General features: G+C 41.3%; 1 protein-coding gene across 4 annotated transcripts; it reads right to left on the minus strand.

Annotated features, from left to right (window-relative positions):
* Nucleotides 1-9,195: 9,195 nt before the first annotated feature.
* Nucleotides 9,196-19,341, minus strand: LOC141755937 (uncharacterized). 4 transcript variants are annotated; one of them, XM_074615321.1, is made up of 3 exons: nt 13,601-13,814; nt 11,130-11,542; nt 9,196-10,907 (listed from the first exon to the last, which is right to left on the minus strand). In XM_074615321.1, the coding sequence occupies exons 2-3, from the start codon at nt 11,532-11,534 to the stop codon at nt 9,768-9,770; spliced, it is 1,545 nt and encodes a 514-aa protein (XP_074471422.1). In that variant the 5' UTR covers nt 11,535-11,542; nt 13,601-13,814; the 3' UTR covers nt 9,196-9,767. The 4 variants fall into 4 exon arrangements, with proteins under 4 accessions (XP_074471422.1, XP_074471406.1, XP_074471413.1 ...); XM_074615305.1 differs by lacking the exon at nt 13,601-13,814 and adding an exon at nt 19,185-19,341 and having other exon boundaries at nt 9,196-11,542; XM_074615312.1 differs by lacking the exon at nt 13,601-13,814 and adding an exon at nt 19,025-19,176 and having other exon boundaries at nt 9,196-11,542.
* Between the last annotated feature and the right edge of the window lie 1,642 nt (nt 19,342-20,983).

Raw genomic sequence — 20,983 nt, forward strand, 5'->3', positions numbered from 1 at the left:
AGTTGCTTTTGTTAGTTAATATACATGTAAGTGATTGTGTTAAATAGGCATAATGATATCGTCTCATATCAATCACAGACAGGAATTTAATCAAATCAAAATCGTATTGTGGCAGACTTTGTGATATCAGCAAATATCTTATCGTTGTCCAAAGAATCAATATAATATTGTATCGTAATGAAACTTGGGATTTACATCTTTACTTCCCATGAGATCAGGTTGGTTGTGCAGTTGTGAGATTTTGCCAAAAATGTGAAGGAAATGAGTCAGATTAAATAAAAAAAAAATACAGCATTTTGTAAAAGTCTTGAAAAACGTAACCATAATTTAAGGCCTTCTGGTATGTTCATGTAGGCCTGTGACTGCTGCCCATGTGCCTGCAGCAGCTGGACTGTAGGTGACAGATGCTTTAAGCTGCTATTTCCAGTTGGCTGCTAAGAAAAGCACTTTTAGCATCTATCTGCCACAGAACAATCGTCAGTGTCTAATACTATAGTAAACATGAAGTGGGGTGTATTGAGAGAGACATAGAGAGAGTCCATTTGCACCTAAGAAACACCTAAATTTATGTAATTTCCATATCTTTCCGCAGTTCTAAATAAATATATTTTTAACTTACCAAAATCCCATTAACATTTGTGTGTGTGCGTGTGAGTTCATGGTGAAGATTGTGACATTTCTAGCTGTCATACCAGTCAGCCCGCCTATCAACTTGCCTCTAATAATGTTGCCCTATACATCTCCTTTTCACGGTCGGCCTCCTGTCGCATTTGGTGCTTGTTGTCTTCAACATCATTTAACCTGCCAAACCCTTTTCTTATAAAACTTCCCATGATGACTGAATGGATCAATCTCATGGTAGCAATTTACTAAACAGGAGTGACACATTCCAGTGTCAGGTTTAGTTATACAGTGTGAGCATCTACCAGGTAATACCAGCTAGACGGAAAGGTTCATATTCAGCCATGCAGTTCAACTAAACAGCTGACAAGCCAGCTGCTCAGCAAAGGCTGTCAGTCACTTTGCAGGTAGTGGAAAGGATGGATGGATAATTGAAGATGGGGTTAAATTCTTCTTCAACCTGTCAATGCCCTTATCAGCTTAATATCTACAGCGACAGGCCAAAGCTATTCTTACAATATTAATGAATAGAGATTACAGCAAACAACTAAAACATGGTTAGGGTCTGGGGAAGATCACGGTCAAGGTGAAATAACTAAAAATGTCAGTACTGGCTAGACAGAAACACAAGAATCTGGAGCCAAAGGCAAACACTTACACACTCATCCATCGCCACGACCTGTCACCTTGCTTTCTATTGAGCTATATGAACTTCCTGCAGCGGCGCTGACTGAACACTCACCTTCAACATTAATCACTAATGCATAATTGCGTATGAATGGAATTTGCAGGAGGCCGGACTGGTTTGTATGTATGTATGTATGTGTGTGTGTGTGTGTGTGTGTGTGTGTGTGTGTGTGTGTGTGTGTGTGTGTTGCATAACAGAATATCCTGCTTGAATAGCTTTCAGATGGATGTTATCAGAGTTGACTACTCTGCTTGTAAGTAGGCTACTGCCTCTTTCAAGCACACACATGTTTGTATTTATATACCTGTGAGGACCCTCATTAACATAATGCATTCACGAGCCCCTAATCCTAACCTCAGCCATCACAACTATATATTCCTGACACAGTCCCTTACTATAACCTTTACCTAAAACTAAGTCTTAACCTTAAAACATTCTTGTAAAGACGTGAGGACTAGCTCCAGATGTTCCCCAATACATTCTCACTTTCCCAGTGTAAAAGTCATATTGATCCTCACAAAGACAGACATCCAAGAGCACACAAACATACAGGGGGAGAGAAAGAATAAGAGAGCGAGTTACTGCTCCAACAGGCTGGGAAAAACCTCGAACCCTCCTCCTGTGAGCTGAGCTATCAGTTTCTCTCTCCATTCGTTTCTTCATCTTCTCTCCCTGCTTTAAATCTCACGTATGCATACAGTAAAACCCTTCTTTCTCTCTAAAGCCCACCCCCCACCTTTTACTTCGCCTGTCTTGTCCTTGCCCTATCCCCGCTGTCTTCAAAGTGCCAGAGGTCATTTCATTTCATGTATAAATAATTCACCAGGGGCCATGCAGCCAGTGTGCAGCGGCTGTCTTAAACAAGCAGCAGCTTTGATTTAGCTCTGTCACCAGAGGCACAGTGAAGGTCATCTCTCCCCAGTGGACACTCCTCTGCAGCCATGGTGGCTGGGCCTGAAACAATTTACCGCTGGAATTGTATTACAAGGGCACAAATACTGTATTATTACCTTTTTATAAATAAAATATAGAACAGCCAAAAGTGCTTTCGGTCTTAATTTTTACATAATTTTTTAGGTTGTGGGATATGACGTGTGTTTCCCGTTGGTCCGGCTGCCACTAAAAGCAAACAGCACCTGTATCTTATAACCATCTCTTCATTATCACTCTGATTGTTCTTGTTGTAAACTAATAAAGGAATGCTGACTCCTCTTCTTTGTGCTCTGTTGGCTCACAGAAAAACAGTCATTGTTTGGGGTTTTCCTTCCAAAAAGTACAGAAAGAAGAAAAAAGTACAATGTGCTGTTTCTGTTTCAGTTTGGTTGTTTCTTGATGTGTGTTTCTTTGTTTAAATTAAATGACAAGTGCTAAGTTGAGTGCTCGAGTGAAGAAAGAAACACTTTCAGTATCATTTTATAACATAGTGGAGTGTACCTTACACCAGAGGAAAGCTAAAGGAGTCAAAGAGAGGAATTAACTTCTTACTGGAAAGAAGAAGAAAGTACAATGTGCTCTGTTCTGTTTGAGTTTCGTTGTATCACTGTTTCTTTGTTTAAATTAAATGACAAGTGCTAAATTGAGTGCTTGAGTTAAGAAAAAAACACTTTCAGTATCATTTCATAACATAGTGGAGTGTACCATACACCAGAGGAAAGCTAAAGGAGTCAAAGAGAGGAATTAACTTCTTACTGCATGTTTCCTTGAGACTTTCATGGCCCGGAGGGTTGATCAAGGTGACTGCACACAGAATGAGTTTCCATCTCTAATCTAAAACACACACTGTGCTTATGCGCTCACCGTAAGCAACCTCTCTGAGATAACAGGTGTGTGTTCTGTGTAAAACTTTGTAGAATGTTTCTTTTCTGTGAGGATGGTATCAAACGAGTACTAATAACACATTTATTTATTCATGTATTTAACAGGGACAATGGACAGTCATTTATTGTACCTGAATTAGCTGGCTAAATTTCATCAGTAGTCCCTGAGCAGGAAAATCCACAGAAGAGTTATGAAGGTATGAATTAATAAAGGGGGTATATATAGGCTTTTTTCACAGAAGACATTTTGACATGTTGGAAAACCATTGGTGTAAATAATAAAGTTAATGATGGCTGAGTTCTAGCTGCTTATGTCTCAGGGACTATGTCTGATATCACCCTTATTTAATAGTTTATTGACTTTCCTGGCTACCACTTTATTTGAGTGTGAAGCTCTACTGTATATATTGCCCTCAATAATTCCCACAAAGGAACAAAAAAGTAGTGTCTCTACCAAAGAGTATAGAAGCAAACAGACGTAACTACTGTGTTTTTTTGACAACAGCACTGCAGCCATTTTGGACTGAAAACGCTTATAATGTTTGTTATGTTTTATTGTTTAACACAGGCCATTTTGGTAGAATATGACAATGGAATAGAATACTTTTGTACGGCACTTTTTATGCGCATGTTTTACTGGCATCCGGTACTCGCTTTCAGTCCCAAATGGCAGGAACGTAGCTTTGCTGCTGGGCGCTGATGTTGCAATGGAACGAACAATTGACTTTCACTTCTTGGCAACATACGTTCTTTGACTCTACACCTGACGATGCTGATGCTAAATGACTATAAGTGTCTGAAATCTCAATTTAATGCTCACTATAGAGTAAACTACTAAGGGTGAGTGGTGAATGAGTCCTCCTGATACTATTCATACTGGTCTCCTGTCACACTGTCATGGCTCACTGGGACACTTGAATAGAACTGGACCATTGCTAATGTTATTAGCAACCTGTGTTATACTACCATGAAAAGTCAAAATGTCTGCTGTGAAAAACACCTATTGTGGCTGAATTTGAAAGAATGGATGTAGTAGTTTTGGATGCTGTCTCAACTATCATTTTGTTGCCAGTCAGCAAACTCTGTGACATTGAATACTTGCTGATATGGCGACCTGGGCACTGAAAGTCTCAGCAGGTGTTGAGCCAAAATGAAAACTGAGATGACATCCACACTGCTACCGGCTTCATTTTGTGATGTCAAAACCAAAATAGGTTTCTGAAATAAGGTTTTTGTGTTAGTTTTAGTTGACATTGAACTCTCTCTGTGTGTGTGTGTGTGTGTGTGTGTGTGTGTGTGTGTGTTTGTGTATTTGACCCTGAATCTTCTGGTTGTTCTTGTCTTAATAGCTGGAATGCTTGATAGAGAGACTACATACAGTATAGGCCCTTATGTTTACATAGATATTGTTTACGTAGATACTAATGTTCACATTTACCCACACACACACACACACACACAAAATGGGCAGCTGTAAAGTGCTCACTCAGCACAGCAGCTGCATCAGCAGAGTAAGACAGAATAGAAAGCAGTGTCTTTGTTTGCGTGTGTGTCTGTGTGTGTCGTGTGTGTCTGTGTGTGTGTGGTTGAGAGAGAGAGTGCGCATGTGTGAGGAGTTAAGGGTGATAGGATCTTTGAGCAGACAAAGGGGAATCACTGCCTTTCTCAGCGTCCATTAGACTAACCCTATGGATCAATATTGATCCTTACTACCACTGAGCTCTGTCTAATAGGCTTCTGCCCGCCCTGATAAAATGACAGCATTAGTGCACATATCCAGATGGATGGATTCGGGGATGAGAGGGTGAACCACAGCCAGAACAAGAGAGAGAGGGATAAAGAGGCTAAAAAGATTTACAGGTCCAGAGGAGAAAGGAGAGGAAGCTGATAATGTGTGCAAGAGCGTGAGAGAAAGAGAGATTTAACCAGACAGAAAAATAGAAAAATCATAGTTTTCTTATAGGCACAGTCTAAACCAGGGGATGATCCATTAAAGAAACACTCTGTCAGCATGCCAGTTACTTAGTACATCTTCTCCTGACTGACTGTTTTAGAGAACATAAAAGGAAAGAGAGGAAGTCCCTGTACAGCTATATAATAAAACCACTTGACATCAGTGTGTGTGTGTGGGGTGAGAGAGATAGACTGAAAAAGGGAAGAGTGAGTTTTTGGCCGTGTGTGTCTTGTGTGTGTTTTCCTGTCTGTACTTCTGCTCTGACACCCTCTTGCTTGAATAATAAATAGAGATCAGCTGTTGCTGTAATTTGGCCACCTGACTCTTATTATCTGCTCAGCCAGCTGAGTGGACGGAGAAAGGGAGAGAGCATCTCTTCTATCAGAAAGCATTTCAGAAGTCGGAGCAGTCTTACATCCTCCCTGTTTGTTATCTCAGTAATAACCAAGAGGAAACTAAAAGGTTCCTTCCCAGCAGCACACGAGACATTGGAGTCGTTTAATACAACAGCCCTCTAGATAGGAAACGGCGTGTAAATACAGTTGTGTTAAATTTTGTATCAAGAAAGTTTGTCATGAGGTAGAGACAGTGCAGCACAGAGACACCTCAGTCTTCTATATGGACAATACAACTTAAAAGACCCTGAAAACATATTTTCTCAATCAGCTTCTTACGATGTGTGATGGACTTCTACGTGAACAGAGTATTTTCTCGAAGTTAAAACAGTTTTGATTATTTCACATGTGATTTTTGCTCTTCAAGCCAGTACTTCCGTGCATCAATCAGGATTTAGACATTTTTAAATCCAAATCTGATGACAGCTGTTGTTTTTGCTCATGTTGCCAGGACACTGACAACTGTCCTGATGACGCAGGAGTCTAAAACTCTTAATAACTAACGATGTTTTCTTCTTGAACTTTAACTTAGACTGCTGCTTTTTCCGAACTCATTCATTCATTCATTCATTCATTTTCCCCCTATAGTCCGTTTTACAGCCTCTCAACACTTTACTCAATAGTCAGCTGTAAACTGAAATTCATCATTCATCATAATCATCATTTTGTGTCATTGCTGACAGGTGCAGAGTCACACACCACACTGGTCATGTTCTGCATCTATGAATTGTAGAGCATTGCATTGTGGGATTAGGGGAACGTAGAATACATGCCATAGACACTACTTCTTTAAATTTCTGTTTTAGTGGAGTGTGAATATAGTGCAATATATAGTAAATGGAGAGGTGATTTCGAACACAACAGAGAAATAATTCAGATTTGAAAACAAGTTTTCAGGGGCATTAAAGAGGACCTATTATGCTCATTTTCGGGTTCATACTTGTATTTTGGGTTTCTACTATAACATGTTTACATGCTTTAATGTTCAAAAAACGCTTTACTTTCTCATACCAGCTGTGCTGCAGCACCTCTTTTCACCCTCTGTCTGAAACGCTCTGTTTGAGCTCCTGAAACCCGAAAAGCCCAGTCTGCTCTGATTGGTCAGCTGGCCCTCTCTGTTGTGATTGGTCAACTGAACCAAACTCTTCGGACTCCACTTCAGCTCCACTCTAACTAGCTTTGTTTGAGGGCATGCCAAAATAACTGCTAGGTAGGTATTACACAAATGTGTTACTTGGTGCCATCACCACATTATGGAAGAAAAGGCGGGACTTCAAGTAAGGCGGTTCAGGAGCAGCGTTTCTGTGGGGGAGAGTAACTCCCTTTGTCATGGACTTTGGGCTTTATGACTTTGCAGACCTTTTACATGCACAAAAAAACTATACAACACACTGAAGGAAGGAGAAAAAGCACAAAGCATTATAAGCTCTCAATAATAACAGTAGCTATATCTAATTCAGTGAAGATATTGCAATATTTGTGATTTGTTAATTTGTTAATGTTGGTCTTCTCCCGTTAACCCTCTACTCCTCATTCATGCACACACGTACACATTAACAATGAATCAACCATTAAAGTACCCATAGTATATGGATGTTTTTTGTTTTTTTAAAAAGACATCAAGAGTGACCTCTAAATCTGTGTCTTCGGTGCTCTGCTCCAAAGAAGAAGAAAAAACAAACTTGAAAACGTGACCTAGTAGGTCAGTTCCTCATAATATACCCTTTGGATTTAGTTCACGTTTTCTTTTTCCGTTTGCTTCTCAGAGGCATCAATCGAGGGTAGCTAAAGCCTGCAGGCTAGTTTTCACACAGGGAAAAAAGAAGCTGGAACACAGTCTGAGCTTTGTGCAGGGGCTTGCATATAGAGCACATAGTGTTGGGGTAACCAGGCAGTGCAGCTGGCCTTTCACAACTATGCAACTTTAAGGCAGTGTTTAAATCAAGATGCAAAAGACAAGAACCCTGTTCTCCCACACCAACACACACATAAAAAAGAAAGAAAGTGAAGGGAAGAGAAACAGGGAAATGTTGAAATGATGAGCCTTCAGTAGAGATTTGGCCAGAATAAATAGCTGTAGCGACACATTTCTTTGGTTTACTACTACTACTACTACTACTACAACCACTCTGCTTCATTTGAAGGGGCTCCCCTTTTTTACTCTGCTACCCCCGAATATCTATAGTTCATTGAAGGTTAGCAGGTCATGATGCTGCCAAACTGACTTTTTTTTAGAAGTCTATAAATAATGAAAGCCTGTAAGTTTAACCTATTAGCGATTTTTAAAGTAGAACTATTTAAAAGATTGCACCAAAACAGGGTTGCTGCTGTTGTTGGACACAGATGCTGTTTTAAACTTTGAGCCTTATATAAAATGATTTTGGGTAACTGAAGCTTTGTGTGTTGTCATCCTTATTTAATAATTTCAGAGCACATGTGCTGCATCTTCAGGTATCATCTTTCTGTAGAACTGATGTTGCAAATTAGCGACTTATAGCAGCAACCCACATGCATACAAAGTAAGTCATTTCAGCAAGAAATATGAAAACATGCCAGCAAGTTCATCCTCCTGGCCCCCAAACCCTCTCCACAACATTCCTTTCATAAATGTGCAGTGCTGGAATATTTTTTTTAAGAAACCGGAGAGAGCTGGTATGTGGATGGGCCCATTATGAAGCTACTTCTATGGGAGGTTACCGTTATCACGATCGGATCTACTCTGATGTTCTGACCCATGGCCCAGTAGTTATTTCAGGGTTCGATGACCATACTCTACTAAGGCCCAACCTCCACCTCCCCACTGTCTTTAAATGTACACACACACAAATGCACATACACGAATATCGTTTTACTCCCTCTTGTTAATATATGTGCGTTAGCACCTGCATGCCAAAGACTCTCTGGTCTCTGACATTAGTGTGAACAGCAGGCGTGGCAGCATTCTACAAGGAGGCATCAGGTAGGTGTCAAAACATGTTTATCCCGCCAATTACCTTCCAACTCACCCCCATTGCTTGTCCAATTTCAATGAAATAGTCTGAAAATGTGTTCAACCAGAAGAGAGAATATCTTCTTTTCCTCTGTACAGCATCATAGCACTTGCTTTCATCCCAGAACACCCTCCCCTCTATCCCCCCCTCTTCCTTTTCTCTGCCTCCTGCAAGCATTCCTGCCCCTCCCCCCTTTAGTTCCCCTTTAGCCGGTATGGATCTGTGAAATGTTGGCAGGGTGTGCTGCTATGGCACGGAGCCCCAGCTGTAGGCATGGTGATGTGAAAGAGAAAGAAGTGAGGAGGATTACCTCGGAAAATAGACTGATTTCTCTGGGTACAGTGAAATCCTTTTGTTTGCCCAATCATGACATGCAGGCTGTATAGTCTATACTTGGCAGCCATGTTCCACTAACCAACCAACCAACAAACCAACGTATTTGTAATGTGGCCATCGACCTAAAGGCCGTTGCTCTTCGTAGATATGAATAATCAGTCAAACTCTGACCCACTAGAGCTACTATGAGCTGTGGATGTCAACTAGTGGTTTGTAATTAACAGAGATGTTCTGTAAATAATGTTGCGACTACAGTACGAAATAATGTAACTTATTATTGGATTTAATGATTTGAGATGAGTTAAGATTATCAGTCTGATTCATAGTTTAGAGTAAAGTACAAAAAATCTTACTAGTGACCCAGTGAATGCATGAAAAGAAAGGAAGATCACTGTAGGCTATAACGATCTCTTTTTATTCTCTATTCCGAACAATCAATTTAAAATGAACAGTCCTCACAGGTACCATTGTTATAAAAGGCCAAAACAGTTATGTCATGTCTCTGCATATAGTAATAGAAAGGATATATGACATTCTAAATCAGATAATATACTAATAATGAATGCTGTTCCAATAAGCCACTTTGTAATATTAATCGGGCGCTCACACAAAGACAGATTTATTCATGTATCCATTCATTAATATCACATTTACTGTCCAGTATTTTTGCTCTGCTGTCCAGTTTCACTCGGTCTGCACTTCCCCTCCAATTCCAAACTCAAGTCTCCTCTCTGCACGTCCATCTCTCTTCTCTCTCTCTCTCTGTCTCTTTCTATCCTGAAGTGGTTGCATTTCATTTTTGGTTCCTCAAAAGAAAACATCTTTTTGCCTGAGTTACCACTATAGACATTGCGGTCGTTACAGCTTTCCAGAAAGCCTAGCTGTGTTTGTGATACCTTGATGGCTTTCTCGCACCTTCGGAGGATTAAACTGGATTCACATTGATTTGAAAGATGGCTTCTTTTTTCAGACTGCCTGGGTGAGCTCAGTGCTGAGACCCTCGGTCATGTCGGGGACCGCATCGAGAACTTCCTGGACATCCAGGCTCAGGCTCACCTCCTTTTTCAGTTCAAAGTCAATCTGCCTCTTGAAAGTCGTCTCCTCGGGCTTCTCGCTACCGTTAACACATTCCTCTGTCTGTGTAGCGGCAGAATTAGAATCTCCATTCACAGCTGGAAGTGCCGCATCCTCTGTAACAGAAGGGCTTTCTATATCTCCATTTTCCATCTTGCTTTCTACCTCAGGCTCTGGGCAAGGCACCTCATCCAGAGAAGCTTCAGCTACCTCTTCAGACTCAGCAGTGATTTCGCTGGCAGAGACGGACTCTGAGATGACGATCTCTGGGACGGTTTCTGCTGCTTCGGGCTCAGCTTCTGCCTCGGTGCTGGAGGCATCCTCTTCTTCAGGCTCAGTGGGGACCTCCTCTGCTGCAGACTCCAAAACCTCAGGTGCTTCTGCTTCCAGGGTCTCAATGTCAGATGTGGCTACAAATGGTTCGGGCTCAACTTCTTCTACTTGTTCCTCTGCTGCGTATTCCTCTGCTTCAGCCTCTTGCTCAGGCTCTGGCTGTAGTACTTGCTCTGGCTCTAGCTCTGGTGATTGTTCAAGCTCTGGCTCTGGTGCTTGCTCTGGTTCAGGTTCTGGCTCGGGTTCTTCCATTGGTTCTGGCTCTGGTTCTTGTTCTGGCTCTGCCTCAAGCTCTGGTTCTGGGGCCTGCTCCAGCACTGGTTCAGCAACTGGCTCGGGTTCAGTGACTTCTGGTTCGGTAACAGTCTCTGGGATGGGCTCTGGCTCTTGGTCCTCGGGTGCTTCCTCTGTGCAGACGGGAACAACCTCTGGTTCTGGCACAGATTCTACAGCTGCAGCAGGTTCTTCTACAGCGAGCTCTTCGGGTGCAGCTGCTGCAATCTCAACCTCACTTGGCTCAGGTTCTTCTAATGCTGGAGCAGAGGGTTCTTCTGCTACTGCTGCTGGAGCCTCTGGGAGCTCTACTGGAGCCTGTTCCTCTACTGGAGCCTGTTCCTCTACTACTGGGGCTGACTCCACTGCTGCTGGAGCTGGTTCCTCTGGTGCTGGAGCGGCCTCCTCTACTGCTGCAGCTGGTTCCTCTACTGGAGCTGGTTCCTCTGTTGCTGGAGTGGCCTCCTCTACTGCTACAGCTGGTTCTTCTGGAGCTGCAGGAGCTGCTTCCACTACTGGAGCTGCAAGAGCTGCTTCAACTACTGGAGCTGCAAGAGCTGCTTCAACTACTGGAGCTGCAAGAGCTGCTTCCACTACTGGAGCTGCAAGAGCTGCTTCAACTACTGGAGCTGCAAGAGCTGCTTCAACTACTGGAGCTGCAAGAGCTGCTTCCACTACTGGAGCTGCAAGAGCTGCTTCCACTACTGGAGCTGCCTTCTCTGCTGCAGGAGCTGCTTCCACTGATGGTGCTGCCTTCTCTGCTGCTGCAGCTGGTTCTTCTACTGGTGCAGCAGGAGCTTGTTCCTCTGCAGGTGCAGCTTTGGGCTCTTCTGGAGCTACTGCAGCTTCAGTTACTGCCGCCACAGCAGACCCCACAGCTTCCTCCACCACAGTGCCTGCCTCAGCTGTCACCTCAGCGTCTGTGGGTGGGACGCCATCCTCCACTTTAACAGACTCCTCTGCACCAGCAGCCACCTCTGCGGTCTCATCCTTCGCCTCTTTGGGGTCGCTCACATCATATCCCTTTCTCCTCTTGCTCAGTTTGCCTCCCATGGTGTCTCCTAAGAACAAGTAGATGAAGTTGTATTTTAATATGAGAGATAAAACAGTGATTAAAAAGGCAAACCCAGGATCTTCATGTTGTGAGGCAACAGTGCTAACCAATGAACCACTATGCCACCCAAGCACAGAGGTGATCCTATTTTACTGAGATACTTATTTTAGGTAGTTAAAATGTATACACCACGTTTGAACATTAGGAAGGTATTTGGTCATACTTTCTAAAATGAAGAGTGAGTTCGTTCCTTCAAATGTAAAACAGTGCTCTGTCGGACAGAATGGAGAGAAGACTATTGTCTAGAGGTGAACTAGAAGTTCAATTAGGAAACTGCTCTCTGCCAAACACAGTTTGGCCAGAAAACAAATGTAAATGCATGGGAACCTCATTGAGATCAGACAACTCCACAGACTCTACCCTTTCAGGAATGTCGGGTAAGGCTCAGCGCCAAATGAGCCCACAACTCCGAGTTGAACATCTACAGTATGATGTAGATATTCAACTATTCCTCTCTCAGCATGACAAGCTACAAACAGATATGCAATTCAGAGCCTGAAGTTACATTCACATACAAAAGTGGATTTTCTGCAAGAACTACAAATCAGTGTAAAAAAAAAACAATAATCAAAGTGACCCATTCTGTGAATAGAGCTGCGTGTACTAGTACTAATAGTTCTTTATGTTAACGTGACAACACTGTTGCAGAGGAAGAGTTAGTGATTGCAACAGAATGCAACTTCCTTTCAGTGACAGAATAGAGAACTGGAAGTTCAACTTTATGTTACTGATTGAGTTTCAGTTTGACCCTTAAACAGAGAGATCATGGGGTTTTATTATACATTCATTTTAAATGCCACAGCCTGATCATTTCATTTAGCCTGTTTCGGTTTGAGAGATGCTATTCCAAGAAAAGCTGGAAATAGGCTATCATGTCCAAAATGCCACAAATAGGACTTTTACCCTACAGGGCAGAATGTGGGTATACGAACAATGTGGGAACTGTCCATAGTGCTGCAATGGAGCAATAAAGCCAGGATGCGCCATGATGGGATATAAACTGCACATCCCTTACACCAATTTACAGTATGAAAGGATGAACAGGCCAGTGGTGAAAATAAGCTTTTGCACCAACGCCAGCCTATACTTCTGCTTTTCTATATACTTCTAACTAATCATGCTTTTATTTGTCGTATGTGATTGATTTCTTATTTGCCTAATTTTTGCCAAACCCTCTTTGGTGTCTCCGGCCTCCAAATCAAGACAAAGCAAACATGTACAGTTTGAGGAAAAACACATTTTGAGATCAAATCATTATGGACACTTTTTTAAAGCCAATTTTTCCGAGTAATTGCTAAAAAAAATGTACAGTAGACACAATCTACACATTTAGAAAGATAAGGCAGAGGTAGAGGCAGCATGTGCTGGCTGGTAACAAAGGATGGGGACTCCTCACCAGCAAGATACTACACCGACTACAGTAATGGGTTAAATGGCAGCAAACACTGATGCTAATCTGTACTATAGTGTATAGGATGTAAACCTATAGGCTACTATACAGGGGGAAATACACTATACACCGGCTATGAACCCTTGAGTGATAAAAGCTGTGGAGGTCTCCATCCCCCATCTCAACCCGCCCACCACCACCGCTGCTCCTCTCAGCTGCTCTGCCCTTTTTGTTCACCAGCATTTTCAAAAAACGTCGCACTCAAACGAACATGCAAAAGATAATCAACCACAATATCGCGTCAAAACCTATAGTAAAGCACCACAACTTCACAACTTTTGTTTTGCGCTTTTCTTTATCCCAGTTTTTTTTTTAATCGCCTACATGGCCTACTTGAAAAAAAAAAGACGCACTGAATCAAATCCGACCACTGAGGAAAAAGAAAAAAAAAAAAAACCTGCCTTTATTATGCCAGCCTTCAAATGTACAAATTAGCATAATAGGAGAAAGGCAAAAAGAGAGAACAATAGGTTAACTGCAGCTCATCTTTCTTCACTCACTTCTTTCTTTTTACGCACACAACATAACCCACACATAGTAAAAAATAAAACCGACCTGTTTTTCTAGAGATGGATCACTTGGTTTTCTTCTTGTCCAGGCTCTCCTCGGCTGGATGTGATAATGGAGGTAAACCTTTTTGGAGTGACAGCTGCAGATTCCGCCCCTGCCTCCGAGGTGCAGTCTGGGACTGACTGTGTTGTAACTGAGGAGTGCCCCCTCACAGGTTTCTAGACATCTGTCGCTATCACAATCCAGCCTACTCCACTACTGCTGCTCAGGCTGCAATCTATACCCTCCCAAGCTTTAACCCCTCCTCTCCCAAACACACCCACTTCACAGCATACTCCTCTGTTGTGCGTAAATACATCTGTATACTGGTTTCACTAATTTGTAAAAAAAACAAAAAACATTTCTTCTCTGCTCTTGCTTTGCCAAATAATAATAATAATATAGGAATTCATGTTATCCCCCCCTTCGCATAGGAGTATTACTATAATATAAATTATGCATAGGAGCCATTATGTCAGTAAAACCACTTGTGCATTACACACATACACTACACACATACACACACACACACACTAGTCTCCATAGAAAATTAGTGATTCCTTGATGTTTTTTTCTTTCTTCTGTTGTTACATGCATGCTCATCTCTTCTTGCATCACACGCAGTAATCATGAAAAGGAGCATAACACGTTTAAAGGCATTCTGAGTTAATTATAAAGCAAACTGATTTTATTTGGTTTAAAAGTGTTAAATTGAATCTACATGTTTGCAAAAAAAAAGTGGTTTATTCTTGAGCTGTGGTAAACTGTTGATATGTGGACATCAATGTATGTGGTCTTCTGAATAACTCATGTGACATTATAAATATATACTGTACAGGAACAGGCTGTCTGAAGTATTGATGTGCAATTCCATGCCTGCGCTTTAAATGGATATACGGTTCTTGTTATAGGGGACATAAAGAGGACCAAAAGTTCACTCTATAACGTTGCAAAGTGTTCTGATGCATTGCGTCTCTTTGCTATTTGACTTCCATGTGTTAATGGGACGAGGTTGGTCCGGGGTGAGACTTAATGAAATTCAACAACTGACCCTTCCAGGTGAACGTGTTGTCTACTTCAACAATATGACCCCAGCAGCATACCACTGACACACTGCTAGGTTGAGGCATCTGAAAACCATTGATCACTATCAGATATAGTGCATAATCAAATAAAGTTGGGGCATAACTATAAAGACATTTAATCTATATCTCATATCTCTTCCAGCTTCCAGCAGCAGTGCACTAGTTTCACAGAAACGTCCAGTTAAAAGAAAGACAGAAGTGGGTCTTTCCCCGTCCGTTCACATAGTTCCCCTCAGGGAAACTTGGAAAAAGACATCACCAATCACACAACAATGGGACTAACCATGTGATTACATCACTAAAAACCCATGTATTTAATCAGAAAAGCACCTATAAAAGAATAGTGGCTACTTGACATAAGTACAGTATGTGTATACACTCGGGTGGTATTAAAGCAAGAGAAGTGTGTCAGTGCATGTAACAAAAATATATTTTTTCATGATATTTCATTTGATGTTTTCATTTAACGCAACAGAATAGGTTTAGAGACTTTATTTTTACTTTTCTGATCTTTTCTTTCCCCCCTTTTGTTTTTTGTTTTTTCCCCAAGGATCATTAAATAAATACATTTATTACTCATGTTTTACAGAATTAATACCAAACAGACAGTATTATTGAGGAGAGAGCACCCTCTCCTGTTACAAGAGCTCATAGCACAACACAGCGCCTATGGAGAAACCTTGTTGTGTTTGAAGATAATAGTGTTGCACAATATATATTTCAGATGTAAATTTCAATGTTTTATGCAAATATCTTTACATTGAGTATTTGTGAGGTATCCATTGAAGTTGTGTATAACTCTCTGTTGATGACAAAATAAATATTCTTGATTCATTCAGTGTATGACATCAAAAAAAGTGGAAGTAGATATCTGGGGGAAAAAAAAAACTGTCACAGGAATATTGAAAAAAGTCTGTTATTTAGTTGATCTGGTTCGACCTAGGTCTTGAATTTTATTAAATTCCCTGCCATCTACTTTTTCTGCCACAAACTTCTAGTTTCTATCTTTTATGAGATCCACCTTGTTTGTTTTCCCTGCTGACCATGGAGCAAAAACAGTGAAAAAGGGGCAGCGAAGGCTGAGTTTCACATGATGCAAAAGCTCAGGAATGCATTCCCAGGAGAATAACCACCGTCCCAGCCAACCGCGCTGCTCCACATAGACAGACCGAGGACTCGCAGACATGTGGGGAGGCCTTGGAAAATCCCCCAGAGTTTTCGTGGAAATGTCCAAAAGCTCATCTGTCTGCAAGTGCTGGTCCCTTTGGCCTAGACTGACCCAAAGACTTAGGAGGTGGAGAAATAAAGAAACAGGTGTTGGGTGCTACAACACGCTAGCAATAGGTCAGCGTGTGCAGGAAAGGGCAAAAACAGCTAGGTTCATATATCTGATGAATATATGAATGAACTGTTTATATGAGTTAACTTGATTTCATCCACACATTTTTGCGCTTGATATTTATGCTCACTTCAAAATGTACAGTCAATTCCCCAAAAGTCATTCAATAGAGAGACAATACAGTATTATACTCTGTGCATTCTAGTACCCATACTACCATACTATTTAGTAAGCCAGAAATAGATTTAGTATGTCACAACACATAGTATTTCAAATGCAACCAGGATGTCCTTCTGCCTCCGGTCGTATTTTGCAGTATCCAATCCAGCATGCTTTAATGGCTATTCTGACCCACAGTCCTCTGTGCAGCACGTATATGAGCAAGAGGATCAAAGTTCAAGGCGCAATTTAAGATGAAGTAGTCTGTAGCATACTGCATGCAACAGTACATACTTTGTAAGGGCAGCTACAGTATGTACTATTTGGAATGTAGCCACTGTTTTCACCACAACTCTCAAAACATTTATGAAATGGCCTAAGTGTGGCCTGAAATGGATGATTTTGAGCATAAAGCCGACTCCTATACGGTTCAGCAAACACCTTTAAAATATGATGGTGAAAGTTGTTGAAAATCATACTTTGTGCTCCTCATTTCATTTTAAGTAAGTTAGTTAATAACTGTGCTGTGTGGCTCAGTTTGTCTGGGCTTTATTCATTCAAAGGCAACTGAAAATATTATATATATAATATTATTATTAGAAATCAAAGTATGACACACACCAACCTACATCTACTAATGACCTGATGCAGATTCAATCTTCCAATGGTTAAATATAAGCTGTGTATTGTGTATTGTGTATTTCTGCATTCAATTTTTATGTAATTTGATCTATCATAATTCAAGATAAATAAATGCCATAAAAGTCTCAAATAAAGTGAAGTTCCAGGTTTGCTTCATAAATATGATGCCAGCTCAAATATGTAAAATATCAGCCTTTGCGGGAAAGAGAGGAGAGGTGCATTAAATGGTTTGGTTATGGTTTCTACACATTCAGTTTCAGAGAAACATGAATAGCACCCTCTACTGGAGATATATTGTTTCACAACAATAGTATGAATAGTATGAAATTATATGAATGAAAGTTCATTTCCCACAAGGCTTTTTTGGGGGATGCTTAAGGTTGATGCAGATTGGATTTGATTTATGACCAAATTTCTGGTGGTTTCCAAATAAGTTGATGAAATTAATATCTTTTACACATTTTAATCCACGGGATGCTGTAGACGAAGCTGTTTATTATAAAGGCCTGAGGAGACTGGTTTGAGACTTGGATTGATGGTGGCACGAGAGCAGTTGTTGAGAGAGGATCCGGGCTGGTTGGCACACTGTTTTACTGTCCTTGCAACACCTTTGAATAAAAGTTATAAGCCATCTAACACCTGCTATACTGGGTCATTACATATTTCAAACTGTAGGCCAGTGGTTCTCAAACTGTTTTCACCAAGTACCACCTCAGAAAATATTTGGCTCTCCAAGTAGCACCATTATGACCGATGTTAAAATACAGTAGCGTAGGCCTACCCTATTCAGCAAAGCACAGTTCACGCAGGAGGCAAATTTATTCCTAATAAGAATATTACTTATTGTGGACTTTTGTCAAAGGGGGAGCACTAGAACTGGCACTTAAACTCTTCCACACATCTCTCATACTACGCAAGGGGCATCCTCTCACACTAGGCCTGCACCATATGAGGGAACATCTGCGATGTGCAACAGCATTGTTCAATATTGCGATGACGATATGACTTGCGATAAATAAACAAACATTGAAGTGTGCATATTAGCTATACATATACATATTCTGTATTTAAAATATAACTGGGCCAAATGTCGTTTCTAGAGCAGCAACAGTAATGTCTACAACAGCAAAGTCACCATATAAACTCCTGAATATCTCACTGGAAACAATCTAACATGTTAATAAAATAAATCATATTCCTGACATGAAAATACTAAGTGAAGTTTATAAAGACTGAAGAACACAGACATCAGTAAGTATCTGTCCTTCCTCCTGTCCTCTGTCCTCCTGTCCTCTGGTATTCTGTCCTCTGCCCTCCTGTCTTCTGTCCTCCTCCCTCTATCCTCTGTCCTCCTGTCCTCTGCCCTCCTGTCTTTTGCCCTCCTGCTTCCTGTCTTCTGTCCTCTGCCCTCCTGTCTTCTGTCCTCTGCCTTCCTGTCTTCTGTCCTCCTGTCCTCTGTCCTCCTGTCTTCTGTCCTCTGCCCTCCTGTCTTCTGCCCTCCTGTCTTCTGTCCTCTGCCCTCCTGTCCTCTGCCCTCCTGTCTTCTGTCCTCTGCCCTCCTGTCCTTCGCCCTCCTACTTTCTGTCCTCCTGTCCTCCGTCCTCTCGCCCACAGGTCCTCCTGTCTTCTGCCCTCCTGTCTTCTGCCCTCCTGTCATCCTGTCCTCTGTCCTCTGCCCTCTGTCCTCCGCCCTCCTACTTTCTGTCCTCCTGTCCTCTGGTCCTCTCGCCCACAGGTCCTCCTGTCTTCTGCCCTCCTGTCTTCTGCCCTCCTGTCATCCTGTCCTCTGCCCTCTGCCCTCCGCCCTCCTACTTTCTGTCCTCCTGTCCTCTGGTCCTCTCGCCCACAGGTCCTCCTGTCTTCTGTCTCCTGTCCTCCTCTCTCTGCTGCAGTAACATTAGGGCTGATAGAGTGAAGAGGAGCTGTTTGTCTCAGCCAGCTGATGAGTTTACAGGTAAGATATGTGACAAACTAACCTAAACAGTCTGAGTACACAGCCTACTGCAGCTTTAGTGTCAGCTGGTGTAGCCGAGGGTTTATGATTTGATGAAGATAATACATTAATATACCATGGAGGCTCAATAGTCTGCAGCGCATCACGTCTTCACGTCTTCTGTTCCTTCACAATAAACTCCTCGGACACAAACACTGGATCACTGCTGACCAGGGAACTAAAGTCAGTCACAACTCAACTAAATAACTTACACGTGTTTACAGGTCGCTGTTAGCCGCCGAGCTAACGAGCTGTGCAGATTGAATCATTGCTTTCCTCCATGTTTAACAGTTTCATCATGTTTATGCTTGTTGAACAGGTGTAATGATAACGTGTCTTGGCTTTACACTTGCAAAGTTTTATTGAACTTACGAGTAGTTGTAGCTGTCTGTCTCCACCGAGGCCTCTCTGATCAGCTGTTCACTGATTGACTGCAGCTGTGTGTTGATGTGAGTGGAGAGATCCGACCATGGATGTGTTAAAGGCTTCGACACAGAGCAGCAGAGGAGAGGCTGCAGCTTTATGGAAGTTTTTATTGGACTTTATTAGTTGTAACCCATAGAAGACATTCCACAAATGTGTACCATGATCTGCAAATATTTCACTATCCACAATGTATTTTTGTATTTGTATTGTGTAAAGTCATATCCACAAAAATACAGGGCGATTTGCAAATACTCATAACTTACTCTGTAAATACTATTTTAAGGTTTACATGTAAAGTGATATCTACACACATTTGTGCATCTATTTGGCATTTGCAGATTGCTTCCTGTGGATTTATGGGCCATGTGACATTTGCAGCTTCCCTCCTGTTTGTTTACAGAATTTTGTCCAATTCGGATCTGTAGAAATATGTATTTGCAAATCGCCCTTTATTTTTGTGGATGTGACTTTACACAACACAAATACAAAAATACATGTTTGTGGATAGTGAAATATTTGCAGATCATGGTACACATGTGGAATGTCTTCTGTGGGTTACAACTAATAAAGTCCAATAAAAACTTCCATACAGCTTTAGCCCCGCGGCCAGTTTAATACCTAGTTACTTAAAGGTTCCATATCATGCTCATTTTCAGGTTCATACTTGTATTTTGTGTTTCTACTAGAACATGTTTACATGCTGTAATGTTAAAAAAACAACTTTATTTTCCTCATACTGTGTGTCTGAATATGCCTGTATTTACCCTCTGTCTGAAACGCTCTGTTTTTTAGCGGATTTGACGGAATTGCAACAGAATTGCGTTGCTAGGCAACAGCTTGGGTCCATGTGTACTTCCTGTCAGCTGATGACATTCACATACACTGCAACAGGAAATAAACTGGGACACATTTAGAATGTTTACGTTTAAAATTGTGTAAAAGGTCTAAATGTTGTATATTCGTGACATCACAAATGTGCAGAAATCCTGACAGCTTGTTTCAAATGCAGAGGTTCTGAATACGGGCTGTGTGTGTATTTCCCTGTGGATTGAGTGTTTTGATACTTTCACAGTATTTATATAGGACTTAAGCCTGCTTTATAATAAAAAAACATGAAAATCTCACTTTTTTATAACATGGGATCTTTAACTATCCCTAAATATAATGTTTTTTCTTATTCATCGCGTTTCAGACAACCTTTTGCGATTTGTTCATCGCGCATGTTCATATGATGATGATGAAAAATACGATTTATGGGTCAGCCCTATTTCTTAATAATTTTTTAGAAAATATTTCAGAGATTCCTCCGCGTAGGCATACCACTACAAAGAGCCCACAGTTTGAGAACCACTGCTGCAGGCTATGCCTGTGATACTCCTCTTATCATTCTTCATGAAAATTACCTTTTACAAATCAACATCCTTTGATACAAAGTAGGTCTTGAATCAGTGTCATGTATGTTCAACTGTATCTATGGATACCATCCTGGTATGTGTTTATTAGACTGCTGGGCAACCATGACACCCCCTCAAAGCCCACTGAGTTGCTTTTCTTGCATGTGGTGAAGACGAGTTGAGGAAGTACAAATGTGCTTTAAGAAAGCTCAAAATGAGACCTGAATGAATTGTCTAAATTGACAGACTTGGAGTTGGACCCACCTTGACCATTAGCAGTGGTGGAATGTAACGTAATGTAAAGTACAATTACTCAAGTAGCTACCGTACATAAGTACACTTTTGAGGAAT

This window comes from Sebastes fasciatus, chromosome 2 (genome assembly GCF_043250625.1).
Source record: "Sebastes fasciatus isolate fSebFas1 chromosome 2, fSebFas1.pri, whole genome shotgun sequence".
Lineage (NCBI taxonomy): Eukaryota > Metazoa > Chordata > Actinopteri > Perciformes > Sebastidae > Sebastes > Sebastes fasciatus.